Genomic DNA, 16,029 nt, shown 5'->3' with positions numbered 1-16,029 from the left:
GTGGGGCAGGGATGTCTGGTGTCGGGACGGTGTGGGGCAGGGATGTCTGGTGTCAGGACGGTGTGGGGCAGGGATGTCTGGTGTCAGGACGGTGTGGTGCAGGGAGGTCCGGTGTCGGGACGGTGTGGGGCAGGGATGTCTGGTGTAGGGATAGTGTGGGGCAGGGAGGTCTGGTGTTGGGACGATGTGGGGCAGGGAGGTCTGGTGTTGGGACGGTGTGGGGCAGGGAGGTCTGGTGTTGGGACGGTGTGGGGCAGGGAGGTCTGATGTTGGGACGGTGTGGTGCAGGGAGGTCTGGTGTCGGGACGGTGTGGTGCAGGGAGGTCTGGTGTTGGGACAGTGTGGGGCAGGGATGTCCGGTGTCAGGACGGTGTGGTGCAGGGATGTCCGGTGTCGGGACGGTGTGGGGCAGGGATGTCTGGTGTAGGGATAGTGTGGGGCAGGGAGGTCTGGTGTTGGGACGATGTGGGGCAGGGAGGTCTGGTGTTGGGACAGTGTGGGGCAGGGATGTCCGGTGTCAGGACGGTGTGGGGCAGGGATGTCTGGTGTTGGGACGGTGTGGTGCAGGGAGGTCTGGTGTTGGGATAGTGTGGGGCAGGGATGTCCGGTGTCGGGACGGTGTGGTGCAGGGAGGTCTGGTGTCAGGACGGTGTGGGGCAGGGAGGTCTGGTGTTGGGACAGTGTGGGGCAGGGAGGTCTGGTGTTGGGACGGTGTGGGGCAGGGATGTCCGGTGTCGGGACGGTGTGGGGCAGGGAGGTCCGGTGTCGGGACGGTGTGGGGCAGGGATGTCTGGTGTTGGGATAGTGTGGGGGCAGTACCTGAAACTCCAGCATGGATTTCCCCTTATTGGACTCCAGCATGAAGCGGAATGCCCCGATCCCTGTGCTAGGGTTATCCGCCTCCTCTCTGTTCCCCTGAAGAACATTCATGAGCTCATCATCATAAACATCATCACCACTTTCATCCTCATCATCATCATCATCACCACTACCACCACTATCATCATCATCATCAATATCATCACCACTATCATCCTCATCACCACTACCACCATCATCATTATCATCATCATCACCACTACCACCACCATCATCATCATCATCATCAATATCATCATCACCACTACCACCACTATCATCATTATCATCATCATAAATATCATCACCACTTTCATCCTCATCATCACCACTACCACCACTATCATCATCATCATCATCACCATCATCACCACCTTCACCATCACTTTCATCATCAGGTTATAGAGCCAGTGAGAAGCTGCGAAGAGGAGGAAGAGGAGGAAGAGGAGGAGGCGGAGAGCTCACGTTGAAGGAGGCCAGCGCCTCGCTCACGCTCTTCTCGATGAACTCGTCGGTGATGCGGCGGGACGGGTGCTCGTTGAAGACCGAGTTCATCAGGGCGATTTTGGCCGCGCTCCGCCTCGCCTCTGCCTTTGTGGGGCAGAACTGCGCCGAACAAAAAGGGGGACGTCCCATCAGACAAGGACAGTGGCGCAGGAAACAACCCCCTCCCCCCAAAACAATGATCCCGTCTCTCACCAAACTCAATACTACAATCGTACCTTTTCACATCTAGCTTATTACAATAATCACAACAACAACAGAATACAACAATAACAAAGCATTTTACAGTGAAGGAGATAGACACACCCCAACCACAAAGCTCCCAGTAACTATAGCAACAACAATAAAAATAATAATGGACTGTGTTCATAATTTTTGGTTAAAAATTTATCACTGCATTTCCACATTGAAACCACTGAAAGTATTTGAAGGCCTTTTCTTTTAGGCCTCGCACGCTCAACCTTGACTGCACTTACACGTTTCCTACCAGAATGCTCTCATCTCATAGGCTGAGGAGGAGAGGGGCGGGTCTTTATTCAGCCAATTAGAGTGCGGCGGCTCTTCATTCAGCCAATTATAAGTGTGGAATTGCCCTTGCCTCTCATGATGTGACAACCACATTCGATCATAAAAACCATTCCTTGTGAACACACAGTAGATGAGAAAAAAAAACGCTGTTTTGTTATGTTTAATTTTTTTTTGGGGGGGGGGGGGGGGATGAGGTTGTTGGCAGACCCGTCTCTTCCATTTGAACTCTAATCACAAACAGAAGAGCCACCATATGAATTTACAACCGCAGTGCGCTCAGCGTGTCATGCCAATTCAAGCTATTATGAAAATAATCTATTTATTTTTACATCTTTTCTTTACAAAAGTACTTGGTTCCAAAAAAGTGAGGACTACATGGAAACGAAGAAAACACAAACACATACACACTAAAATCTATCTTTCACACTCACACACACACACACACACATACACACACGCATACACAGAAATATACACACAGTGGTCAACACAGGAAAACTGCCAGGAAGATGTTCAGATTCCATTCAAAGAGGTACTTTGTTTTACATCATAAAAACTACACTTCTCATGATGGCACTGGAATAAACCCAATCCCATCCAACACCCTGTCGGAAGCGTCCCAGGACGTTGTGTTTAAAGCAGCCAGGCTCTGGGTCATTCAGGTATTCACTTCTGCACCAAACACACACACACACACACACACACACTCGCACACAAACACACACACACACACACACACACACACACATACACGTGCACACACACACTCGCACACAAACACACACACATGTGCACACACACACACCCTCACCCAGACACACTCACACTCACACACACCTCGATCTGAAGTGTAACACAGAAGGGGTGGCTTTCTGGAAAGCACGGTGGAAAAAATGTCCTTTCAACATGTGAAGGAAACAGGAGATTCTTTGCTCTGTGTGCTATTTCATCCTCTTTCTTTGGTCTTTCTGGAAGGAAGACAGGATGCAGAAGATTGCTGATTTGTTCCGTATGCACTGCACCACTGAGGGACGCAGCCTAGCAACCAAATAATGACGGATTTGGAAAGGGTGACCGGGGGCCCAGACATTTATTCATATCGTCCCACGGGACAGCCCAGCTGCACAGACCTTTTCCATCTAAGAGGGAAGCAGTGTAGCACTGCAGTGCAGCACGGTTAGGGAATTGGGCTTGCAGGTTTGATTCCCAGTTGGGGCATTGCCATTGTACCCTTGATTAAGGTACTTCACCTAAATTGCTTCAGTAAAAAAATCCAGCGGTTCGCATGTGAAAGGGCTCTCTGGACAAGGATGTCTGTTAAATGGATAAAATGTAAACATAACAAGCAACACAGACCCCGTAAACAGCCAACAGGAATGCAACAGCATATCCATTATCACATTATCCAGCACATGCATTAACACATTATCCAGCTTGCCCATTATCACATTATCCAGCACATGCATTATCACATTATCCAGCTTGCCCATTATCACATTATCCAGCACATGCATTATCACATTATCCAGCTTGCCCATTATCACATTATCCAGCTTGCCCATTATCACATTATCCAGCACATGCATTATCACATTATCCAGCACATGCATTATCACAGTATCCAGCTTGCCCATTATCACATTATCTAGCACATCCATTATTGCATCATCACATTATCCAGCTTATCCATTATCATGATATCCAGCATATCCATTATCACATTATCTAGCACATGCATTATCACATTATCCAGCACATGCATTATCACATTATCCAGCTTGCCCATTATCACATTATCCAGCTTGCCCATTATCACATTATCCAGCTTGCCCATTATCACATTATCTAGCACATCCATTATTACATCATCACATTATCCAGCTTATCCATTATCATGATATCCAGCATATCCATTATCACATTATACGGCTTATCCATTATCACATTATCCAGCGTATCCATTATCACATTATCCTACTTATCCATTATCACATTATCCTGTTTATCCATTATCAAATTATCCAGCTTATCCAGTATCCCACTATCCAGCGTATCCATTATCACATTATCCTGCTTATCCATTATCACATTATCTAGCTTATCCATTATCACACTATCCAGTGTATCCACTATTACATTATCCTGCTTATCCATTATCACATTATCTAGCTTATCCATGATCACACTATCCAGTGCATCCATTATCACATTATCCAGCTTATCCATTATCACATTATCTAGCATATCCATTATCACATAATCTAGCACATCCATTGTTACATAATCCATAATATCCATTATCACATTAACCAGCTCATCACCTACGCTTATCACAGAGCTAACTATAATCCATTCATACTGCAGGATATTTTTTGCTAAAGCAGCTGATGCAGGTTCAGTCCCTTTGTCCAAGTGTGCAATGACAGTTCCCCACATGGGATTTAAACCCAAAACATCACAAGACCAGTTCCTTAAACGCTAGACTATATTGCAGTGCTGCCTAATCACTTCACCTGTTCATTTCCCTAATTAACACACCTTCCATCAGAGAGGAGGGAATTAGTGAAATCAGCAGGTGAAGTGATTGGTTGGAATGAAGACCTGCGTACCCTCAGCCCTTCATAGCACATGATTGGGCACTACTTTGATTGATTGATTGATTGATTGATTGACTGACTGATTTACTGACTGACAGACTGATTGATCACCTGAATGATTTATTGATTGACGGACTGACTGACTGACTAACTGATTGACTGACTAATTGACTGATCGACTGACTGACTGACTGACTGACTGAGTGTCTGATTGACTGACTGATTGATTGATACACTGGCCATTGGTGACTGAACTGAAACAGCAAAGCAGAGCTGCAGACACTGTAAACCCAGCAGGACTGGAGTTTGATATCCCAGCTCTACTGGCTGAAAGCAGGTCCCCGTATGTACCCCCCTCCCTCGCCCCTCGCCCCCCACCCCCTGCCCCCCCCTGCTGGCTGTCTCCCCCCTCGCTCTTTCCCGATGACTTCCAGACATAACCGCAACCCCCCCCCCCGACTCAAACCTGGGGGACGGGGGGGGGTGATTGGGGAGGATTTGGGGGTGGGGGGGGGGCTCAGGCCTTCCTGCAGCCAGCAGCCGCTAGCTGGGTCTGCTCCCTGAAAAAGCATTCATCACCAGGGAGCCACGCGCCAAAATAAAGAACCCCTCCCCCTGTCTCCCTAACCCACCAATCCCAAACCTGCAAAAATCCCCCCCCCCAAAAGAGAATTGTTTTTTTGCGGTTTGTACGGTGAGCCAAATCTCTCCTCTCATTCACAAGCTGCGGGTAGCCTGGTGTACCCAAGCTTGTGCCAGAAATACCTAGAATCCTCTCTCTCTCCCTCCCTCCCTCTCCCGCTCTCCCTCTCTCTCCCGTTCTCTCACCCCCTCTCTCTCTCTCTTTGTCTCTCTCTCATTTTGCTACAGACCTCTCTAGAAGTTAACCACGACCCTTTACGGGACCTATTTACCCAGAATGCTGCTCTTCGGTCCTCAACAGTTAGGTTTGGATTTTTTCTGTTTTAATGAATTATTTTAGTCTTTATTATTAACCTTTATTTATACAGGGTAGGTTGACTGAACACGCATGCTTGTTTACAGCAACCCCAATTAACACCAAACCCAGTTGGCCTGACCTGAACAACTTATCTTTTGCAATTTATCTTGTGCTTGTGTCGTGTGATGCCGTCTAAGCTAGAATACGTCTTGTTTTTAAACCAAATTTCCTCAGATGGAACAATAAAGTCTGACTTTGACTTAAAAATACTAATGAGCTCTGATCTTTTAACCTGCAAAAAATAACGGTTCACTTGCCAGGCTAAGTTAAGTTAAGCACCTTGAAATAAACAAATGAAAATATGAATGAGCTCTGCACTTTTCAGTGGTAAAAGGTAACAGTTCACTTGCCTGGTTAAGTTAAGTAAGGTGCTCAGTGAAATGGCTGAGGGGGCGTGGCCGGGGGGCGGGGCTCACCTGGAAGCTCCCGAAGCAGCTGCCCCCGGGCAGGCTGACGTAGCAGACGTAGGGGGGGTTGTTGGAGGGCACCATCTCGTACACCACCAGCGCGCCGTTTCGAAGGTCCGCCCCCCGGGACTGTTTCATCTGCCAGAACTCCTGCAGCGCCTCCACCACGTTCACTGCCCCACCGAGACCCCCACCCCGGGGAGGACGGAGAAGAACCACGTCACCACCGTGATGAAGGTGATGATGAAGATGTCGGCCTGCCAGGGTGTGACATCAACACCAGCCACCAGCCAAACGCTGGCAAAGTGTTGACCGCGGCCGGTAAAATTTGCCACCCTAGAAGCCACGTTGGCAGTTAACCAATCAGGTCGTGTCTTATTTGTGAAAAGGTAACGTGTGCAGGCAAAACGTTTAAAATGGCCGGATGTTTTTTTTTAGAACCCACAAGCCACACTGACCAGTTGGGCAAACAAAAAAAGTCAACTTCATGCCCTGCAGCCAACCCCATCGCCGCGGCGATGAGACTGCTGTAACCACGGCAACAGAGACAGAGAGACAGACAGAGAGGAAGACAGAGAGAGAGAGAGAGACAGAGATGGTCCCAGGGTGGTGGTCCACCAGGGTGGCTTATTGACAATGAGAAGGCACAGGTCAAGTTACAGAAAGGTACAGACAGGGGGTTTGAAAAAGACTGGGGAGGGAAAAAGGTACCCACAGGTACACACTGTACTAGACACTGATGACCTAATAACATGGAGTTTTGGGGACACTGTGCTGCGGGAGGCGGGATAATTTGATAATCAGGGGCTGGGGGTTCTGCAGCGCCAGCCGTTCATGGAACTTCACGACGGGGGATGACTCCTCCCCCGCCCCTGCCACCGCCCATATGTGGCACCCACCTGGGGCAGCACGGTGGCCATTTTGTTTCAGATAATCTCCCCACACACACACACACACACACTTTTGGCCGACCGCCGTCCCTGCTCACAGTTTTCAGTAACAGTGGCATGTGGCCCCCCACCTCAACCCCCTTTCCCTGCCCCCCAACCCCTCAATAAAACTTGTTAAGGGTGTTCCAGTCAAACGGCCAAAACGGTTCTCATTTTGTCAGGGGACCCCGTGATTGCTCTGCCGAATCGGGGCGCTCGCCCTGGCCCGCGCCACCGCAGTGGTCACTCGGTCAGTCTTCTCGGCCTCTAATCGCCACTTCGGTGAACGCTGACAGCAGGTGAGGAGAGTCTCTTCATTTGACGGTCGCCAGAGAAATGGAAACTGTCGCTCCTCCACCGAATATTTTAAAAAATATTTTTAAAAGTCAAAATGCAATGGCAAACAGTTTCCAGGCACTAAACGTTTAAGGCAAAACTGCTGTCTCCACGTTCTCCAACATTGGACAACACTACATCACAAGCTCAGTGTTTTAATGATGCATTACATTAATGTAGTTGGAGATGAGGGCCTTTGTTAATAAGAAAAGACTCCTCTGGCGTTTTCACTTATTTACAACAATGTTTACGTTCAATGTACTTGATTTCAACATCATTATTTAAATGCGTAGCAAACTTGTCATGGTCCACGTGCCAGTTTCATGTTAATAGACCGGGCGAATGCTGAGAGCAATGAATTCACAATCGGTGGCCTTGTTCCTCGCGCCAGAAGCAGATCTGCGCGAGCTGAAAAACCGCAGGATTTAGCGAGTCGCGTTACAGCCAAATCCACGCATGTTAACGCAAACAAAGCCACGCGTTGTTTTCCTGTATTTGGGGTCGTAGACATTTGTGAGACGTTTTTTTTTTAAATGCCATTAAGAGAGGGGAAGGGGAGACCACCCAAAATAGCCCCGTCTTCCTATGGCTGTGTTGAGCAGTCTCTGAAAGATGACACCACATGCGCTCAAGACGTCGTTCCCCTTTTAAGATAAACTATTATTTATTTCTGCAGATTATGGGCCTTTTGCGATCGAATGATTATTTCTAGCTATATAATTAATATTATTAGTAATATTGTTGCTGTAGATCATGTGTTGCATAGGCGTTAGAAACAAATCAGCGACGTTTGTTTCAAGCTCCTTTTTGTTTTTATTACCTCATCTGCACATCTGCAAACTTTTCAAATCAATAACGCACGCCACGCCTTCGCGTGGCTCATAAAACGCTGTTTGACACCCGTCTGCCAAACAACCTGGACAATAACAATGTGTGCGCATTAGTTAAGGATACACTGTTTGTAATGTAACCTGCAAAACATGCAACGGTGAAATGTACAATAGCTGATAAACAATGTGCGTTTACAGTAGGCAACGTTCATTTTGATAGGCTACTGCGAACTGACTAGCTAGAGAATTACCTTTGTGGTTGTGGGGAAACAAGTTGAGCATTCTCGCCTATTGTCAAAACATTTTGCAACATTAAAAATCTAAGCGTAGGGAAAAAGACAACAGAATGTCTTGTGACGGGACTAACAACTTGGATTGGATTGTACCGTTTAGCTTACCTCTGCCATATCCCTGGGTATGCTTCGCGAAGCTCCTCACGACAGCCTCCACCGCCTCGCGCAGCACAGTCGGATTCCCCGGATTGCACAGCCCGAGCCCGGCCATCCCTGCGGTCCCCATCCCGGCGTTTCCCATCACGCCGACCCCGAGGCTGTGCAGCTGAAGCGGCGGCGGGGGCGGCGGCGGCCCCGACGAGGCGGACAGACAGGCCGACGGCGGCTGCGGCGGAGCGGTGGGGACGGTAACCCCCGGTCGGAGAGAAGACCGAAGCGTCCCAGTCGATCCGGCTCCAAATCCGATGCCAGGCTGAAGACGTTGTGGGCGTATGGACTCCATTGTTTTCTGGAAGAAAAAAATCTCGGTGGAAACGAAGGCGCTAAAAGAAACCTAGCTACGTGGAGCGGATAACGGGGAGGGGGAAGAAAAAAGTTTATGAAGCGAAATGAAAAGAACAAGGCAGGACCCAACAAAACGCACAGGAGTTCAGACGAGGGTAATTAAAAAAATAACGGGGATTCTCCCGACACTGGTGTAGAATCTCTGCCAATCCCGTTAGACTTCGTGAAGATTAGACCGTCTGCCTGTCAATCTCGCTGTGTGGGCGGAGAATTCCAAGCTTTGGCGAAAGAGGAAATTCGTCCGATCAGTTGAAGAAAAATATTAAACAGGAGAAAGTATGAAAGTCACGCACAGCTGAACAACACCTGGACCCACAGAGTCTCGCGGCAGCGCATAACTAACCGCCAAATCGTGGTCAATCTTTCACTTATTTAAGAGGATTATACGTTGACGCGTTAGGTGTATTGAATAGCCTGAATTGATGTTTTTTTTTTCTTTCTTCTTTTGGATTACCACATTAAACTTAATCTGTCTAAATGTAAAAACAAACCATTTCGCACGGGCAACATTGCGCACAATTTACCCTAAACAGCGTCAATTTCATAAGCTATTCATTCCAGAACACTGCGACTGCGCGAAGGCATTTAAATGTACGCCAGATGTATCTGAAGAGAGCCTCGTTCATAATAATTGTACCTGTGCAAAATAATGCACACTCACAAGGATACTTAAATATACACCAAATGTGCTCATAAAATGTGGCATGTATTATGTCTTTAGTGTCATAATGCTTATGTCCTATGCTCTTCATCCACATAATATGTCAGTTGTTAAAATTGGTCATAATATTTATGCATGCTCATAGTAAACCTTATACATTTAGGGTTAATAAAGGTAAAGACCCATTTACAAATAAAGTGTAAGCCCGAGTTGTCAATTATTTTTCCAATAAAAAATAATTGCTAAGCATACATTTGATTCCAATATGCAATTTTCAACGTGTAGCCTAGTCTATTATACAATATGGTTTTTAATAGGCAATATGCTGTGTGTGTGTGTGTGTGCGTGCATGCGTGTGTGTGTGTGTACATGCGTGCGTGTGTGTGTCCATCGATTCCATTAATTCCGAAATTGTCCCCAAATTTGTTTGATTTTTCCAGGAAGTGTAACTCGGTATTTTAAGTTTTGAAATGGAGACATTTCACTTTTTAAATGATTTCTTAACGCCCAGTATTTTTAAATCTAGGATACACAGCAAACACAGTAGGCTACAAGCGTTTCATTCCGACAGTCCTCGCTCTCCTCATGTTTTCAAACAGTCCGTTGCGTGGAAAGTAAATTCGCCAAGTTACCATGTCAACCGCACATTTTCTTCCATAACATAAACTGTTTATTGTCTTCATATACTTGAAACTTGGCACAAGTCTAAAAGTCATGCGTAGATTTTCTTCCTTTTTAATTCAAGGTTTTTCAGCCGTCTGACGCTAAACGCCGACATCAGACGGCAGTGGCGCTGATCGGACACAAGGTGGCAGGCGCCTCGTAGTAATGAAGCCGAAATTTCCTCCGTACTTCTTTCTGGACATCGAGAAATATCACAATTACACCCTAACGGTTTCGGCTACGAACTGTTCATTCCCTAATTCCAGAAGACGTCTTACGTATCATGTTAAAAGCACTATGGAGCATCCTATGTATCTTAGCGTGTATGTACTAATTTTCTCATTTACGAATATTGAAGACATAAGAGTGCCACGGAACACACAGACACAAAACATTTTGTTTTGCTTAATAATTTAATGAATTAATTAATTAATTTGACTATTAAAAAAAGAAATTCCGTAATATTGCATAGCAGACAGCAATCCTTTAAGAATTGTCAAGGATAGAAACACAAGAAAGCCAGCAGGCTTTGTGGTCCTCTAACATTCAAACATAGACATGACAAAACATCCAATACAATACGGTTAATGCAATACAAACAGATATGACAGAACAATACATTCATCGCACGACAACAGCATACTGGTAGATTAGCAGATTATATTATAAAAACAATGATGATTACACAGAATTTAACAGCCATCTTTTTAACGATAACTTAAAATTATTCTCTGATGCATGTGATTTCAGTTCAGAGGGAAGTCTATTCCACTGAACCACGGCCTTGTACAAAAAAAAAAAGTATTTTCCACATTAGGCTCTTGAATGTACAGAATCAGAATGTACAGAATGTACACAATCAGTAAGGCTGCCTCTGGTTGCATAATTGTGGATGTCTCTGATGCGATTGTAACATTAATTACAACGTTGATCTTGTCCGTACATGCGTTCCGTGAGAACTGCTGAGAAGCTCGCATGAGGTTTAGACCATGGCTTGAAACGACGGCCAGCCACTTCTGCTACTGGCCGTTAAGAACTACGTCACCTGATTCGCCGCAGCCTCTGTGTTGAGTTTCCCGGTGAAACAGAAACTTCAGACAGACGAGTCAGAAATTGACAGATTTCTCTAAGGGCAGTGTCCGGAGCATTTCCTGGGAAACAACTAGGTGAGCTTGGGTTTGACTGGCTGCAGTCACACTGGACTTATTTCTTCCTTTCTCTGTCAGAGGGATGTTATGCCTTCACCGAAGAAACCATCCAGAAAAAAAGAGTTTAAATTCTGTGATGGGAGAGGTTAGAGACCATGACTATATCCCTTACACACACACACACACACACACACACACACACACACACACACACAAAAACACACACGCACACGCACACGCACAAACACATGCACACGCACACACACAAACACACACAGACACACATACACATACAGACACACAGACAAACACACACACACGCACACAGAGCGCATGCCACTGTTTGCCTTGGGCTTGCTCCTGTGGGGGGGGTTAGGCCAAGGTTATCTGTAAATCGTATTGTGACAGTTCCTTGTGAAATGCGCCACATAAATACATTTAGATGTTATCTGATTGGACTTGGCGGTTGTAATCCCGGTATTGTGCCTCGGTGCAGGCTGCACTCCGACGGACAAAGGCCGCGCCTGGATTCGGCACAGGCCGCGCCTGGATTCGGCACTGCCGCGCCTGGATTCGGCACTGCCGCGGGCGCGATTCGATGCCTGACACGGGCTAATCCTTTAGGCTTTTAGCAGGAAGAGCCCTCCCAACAGTGACACCGCAGGATGTCCATGACTCGTAACTTATCTCAAGTACGTGTCAACCGTACTGGTCAAATAACAGTACGTTGGCACGACCGACTGGCACGACCGACGTCATAACAACAAAGTCTTTAAAGGTAGATAGGACCATTTTGTATCCAGTAGCTGACCAAAACAAAACCAAGTATAACAAGTATTCCTTATGGATGTTACATGCGCACCTTACAACCAAACACATGGCCTTTTATCCGGCCCCAACTGAGGTCCTAAACTGCAGTGGGGCCGGAAGTGTCTGCCCACCTTCCTGTACTGTTTGTTAAACGTTTGCAGACACTGCGCAGGTTGTGCAACCAGGCAGACGACCGTGCGAGCAATGAGGACGCTCGGGGGGGGGGGGGGGGAGTTTTCCCGGGGCTGTTCTACCCCCTCTGCACAGTTACGCACAGACTGTGCGCTGGCAGATTCCAAGAGGGCACTATGCCGTGATTCGTCGAAATTCCTCGTACGACTCATTGATTAGTTCTGGCGATGTTCGGCGATAAGGCTTCGCGCTATAAACAAAAATGTTTGAATTTACGCCGGCCCTGGCGACAGCCTAGCTTCCAGTGCTCTGTTTACACGACCTTTAATGTCTCAGAAAGAAGAAGAAAAAAAAAAACAAACATTGAAATTGGTGTCATTTTCAAAGTAGACCCGGCCAAAGACAGCCGCGAACACATTTAACAACAAATGACGTAGAAGCTGCTTTGTAAGCCTTTCAGGAGTTTGACCCCGTTCCTGTGGACCCCGGGTGAGTTGGACGCATCCCGACAGAGTCGTAAAGACTGTGGCGGAATGCGCGAGATATCTTCATCAGTAGGCCGGGACCAGCGTGAACCTTGACCCCTTCCGTCATTAAACCAACACGTACCAGGGAATGCCTGTCCGCACGTCACCCCGAAGGACCTACCGGAAAGTCTGTGCTTAGAGAAAATGCAGACTCACCGTAGACAGCCAGGGAAAGACCTGCATCTATTCCGACAGTACGGGAGTAAAGAGAACGCCAAAATAAAAGCACAGTTCAGAAGTCGATCAGTAGGAAGTAGGAAGGAAATTCGATTAATTTTTTGTACTCTTTGCACTTTTTCCTCTCCGATTTCAGAGTGTCTGATCATGCTCTCATCAATGCTTTGGTCATTGGAAGTCTACAGGGCCACAGGTGAAGTCAGGTTCTCTCTCTCTCTCTCTCTCTCTCTCTCACACACACACGTGCACACCAGTCACAGGAAGACATTTTGGGTACTTGGTGGACCAGCAGGACCTCCTGGTGTGGGATAAGACAATTTCATTGAATCATCCCAACTCCCTCCCCGTTTGACACCCCTGTATGTACAAATAATGAATAATTACATGTGTGTCCATTGATTCCCCAAATTCCTATTTGTTGTGCGTGTGCGTGTGTGTGTGTGTGTGTGTGTATGTGATATCAGAGTACAGCTTTGAGTTTTTACAGATGAAACCGAAATGTAGCAAATGTCAAAGTACACTGCGTGTAGCACCAGGGCTGTGATTAGCTGGTTAATATGCAAACGTAGCTTATCAACGGATGACTTGATTTGATGAGTTCAACTTCAGGGGAGCTGTTTGTGTGAGTGTGTCTATGTGTCTGTGGGGGAGGCAGGTATATTTTTGCAATGTAATGCAAATACTCAACTGATAGTTGCAACTGGTGACTCTCTTCAAGGAACATTAGTCAACTATAAAGAATGCAGAATGATAAAAATCCACTTACTCAGTAAGAGGGGGAGGTTTAATAATCCGGTGCAGGGGTCAAAATACGAATGTTTCTACAGAAAAGATTAATTAATTAATTTAAAAATAACCTTTTCATGTGTCCCACCATAGATACTCTGTGTGAGACTATACATTTTGGGTTGGGAGGAATCTTTAGGATGTTTGTGCCAGTCGTTTTATTTCTTGGATTGAGAGTAAATTTGTGAGTAATTTGAGGTATTGAAGTCAGTATATGCATTTGCAAGAGGGGCAGGTTTGATCTGCAGTTTGATCTCAGTAGTTTGAACTGAAACGCTCAGGGCAGCCATTTTAAATGAAGACTAAGGAGGTAAACAATACAAAACATGATTCCTTTCATTAAAAAAAACCTTTCATGTCTATTTTTTACATTTATTAAAAAAATCATCCAGCCGTCACAAATGTATATGTCCTATTTATTACCAAAAAAAATGAATGAACTCACAATGAATAATGCTGATTTAAAACTACATCACAACTCTGCTTTTGGTAAATGGAAATAAAGTGTTTTTGTTGGTCTCAAAGCTTTTCTGAAAAAAAAAAGTGGGCAAAGTTTTTGTGTGACGTAAATATTTGGCAGATTTTCTAATTCCAGGGTTTGTTTGCTGGACACACATATACTACTGGCTAGCTTCCCTTACCGGATCTTTCCACAGAGACCTTAATGTATAACAGAAGTGCCAGATTACGTTATGGTACTTTGTTGTGACATTAAGACACAAGCGCCACAACGCGATGAGTAGCTACTGTACACGTCATTATTGAACTTGTAATGTAAACATGTAAATCTAAACGTGCGTGTGTGTGTGTGTGTGTGTGCTGGAACAACTGGTGAAAACTTAAAGCTGAATATAACCTAATATAGTGCGTGGACTATTCATTCGAATTGTCCTTAACCGCAAAACCTGGCAAAATAATTCGAGCCAGCTTGAAATCACGCGACATCGCTTGTAGATGGAGATTTGTGCGAACAACAAGCGGTTAATAAGCTTCATGATTATCCATCATGGACAATGCCTTTCTGTCGGCCATTTCACGTGTTAATTGTGTCAAAATGATTGGTTCAACGAACAGCCAACTTTCTCTCTACTACAGTAGCCTATAATCAACATGATTGACTGAAATCCGATCTCTCTGTTTTAATTAAGATGAGAAGTGCAGAAAGGTAACTGCTGCGACATTAGATGCAATCAATTTTAAGCACACTAATTTAATAAAAAGGTTAGGTACAATTGGAGGTAAAAAGAAACATTTATAGACTTGTAGTTTCATGTGAACTTACTACTTTCTGCTTGATTTTTCAGCATTTACTCCCAGATTAATAAATTAAGATAATAAATTAACACCGATAGTAACTCGCTCCAAAATGAATTCAGGTTTTTTTTCTGTAAATAAATGTCAGAGCATATAACTCCTTAACTTAAAAGGTGTCCTTTATTTATCCCCAAAATCATATTGTCACATAATATTTAGATATAATGAAACGGGCATAGCGGACAATTTGATGCAAACACTGTACAGACAACTCGCTGTCTTGTGCCGAATCAGAAAACGCAAACATGATAATAATAATAATGTTAAGAACTTTCATTGTATTTAAAAAAGAAAAAATCGTGTCGAGCACTTTATTGTATTTTTAAAAAAAAGAAAAAAGCAGTAAGAAAGGGGGTAGCGCACTCTGTTTTTGTAGCACCTCTCTCGTAACCACTCACGCGTCTTGTAGGGCTGGCGAGTGTTTTTATTTTATTTATATATTATTTTGACAAAAGTTCCGTGGGCATCGCTTATCTTCCAAAACTTCTGACTCATCGTCGTCGCATGCAGTCACCCCACCCCCAAGAGCGTTTGATTTGAACGTCCTCAGCGGTTTTAATCAGATCGGTAGATAAACAGCTGCGCTGTTTTCGCAGTCTCCAAGTCAGCATTCCGGTGTTGGGGCAACTGTTGGACTTTGAGAGTGCTTATCCTTGTGGCAGGCCGCGCGCCAAGGGTCAACCTCGACAGCGAGAGCGCAACAATCGCCTACCGATCGCCAACAGCATCAGCCAATAGGCGGCCGCCTCTCGGTCTGCTGCGCACCAATGGGCTTCGAGAGGAACGTTGGTCTTTTGTCTTCGAATGAGGATAAATACCCGGGACACCCAAGGAAAAAGCACCATCAGGTCTACTTCGAACCCAAGCAGTGAAGGTAAGTTCGTTCTCTGCCTCTCCAATGTTTTTTCTTATTCTTCTTCTTCTTAAAGTTTTTACTTCCATTTCAAACGGCTGTAAAAGCAAGGGAAAATTTGGGAAACAACTGGAATGTGTGCTTCCTTGTACATGTCGTGGAGGTCTTATTG

At 45.5% G+C, this 16,029-nt stretch overlaps 2 protein-coding genes across 4 annotated transcripts in view; one reads left to right on the top strand and one right to left on the bottom strand.

Annotated features, from left to right (window-relative positions):
- The window catches only part of lix1l (limb and CNS expressed 1 like), a 28,971-nt gene that overhangs the window by 3,948 nt on the left and 8,994 nt on the right, over positions 1-16,029 (bottom strand). For 2 of the 3 annotated variants that reach the window (XM_035430323.1, XM_035430324.1), the window contains exons 2-5: positions 8,388-8,730; positions 5,904-6,067; positions 1,324-1,464; positions 820-915 (exon numbers count right to left, since the gene is read on the bottom strand). In XM_035430323.1, coding sequence (XP_035286214.1) covers positions 820-915; positions 1,324-1,464; positions 5,904-6,067; positions 8,388-8,724 — 738 coding nt within the window. In that variant the 5' untranslated portion in view covers positions 8,725-8,730. Of the gene's footprint in view, positions 1-819; positions 916-1,323; positions 1,465-5,903; positions 6,068-8,387; positions 8,731-16,029 lie in introns of those variants that run through there. The other variant, XM_035430326.1, reaches the window with a different exon arrangement.
- The window catches only part of LOC118234041 (type-4 ice-structuring protein LS-12-like), a 2,033-nt gene continuing 1,795 nt past the window's right edge, over positions 15,792-16,029 (top strand). Inside the window, exon 1 of the mRNA XM_035430327.1 lies at positions 15,792-15,878. The gene's annotated coding sequence lies outside the window, so the exon portion shown is untranslated. The remainder of the gene's footprint in view (positions 15,879-16,029) is intronic.

This window comes from Anguilla anguilla, chromosome 8, assembly GCF_013347855.1.
Source record: "Anguilla anguilla isolate fAngAng1 chromosome 8, fAngAng1.pri, whole genome shotgun sequence".
NCBI classification, from domain to species: Eukaryota; Metazoa; Chordata; class Actinopteri; order Anguilliformes; family Anguillidae; genus Anguilla; species Anguilla anguilla.
This window is presented reverse-complemented; position numbering and strand designations above follow the sequence as displayed.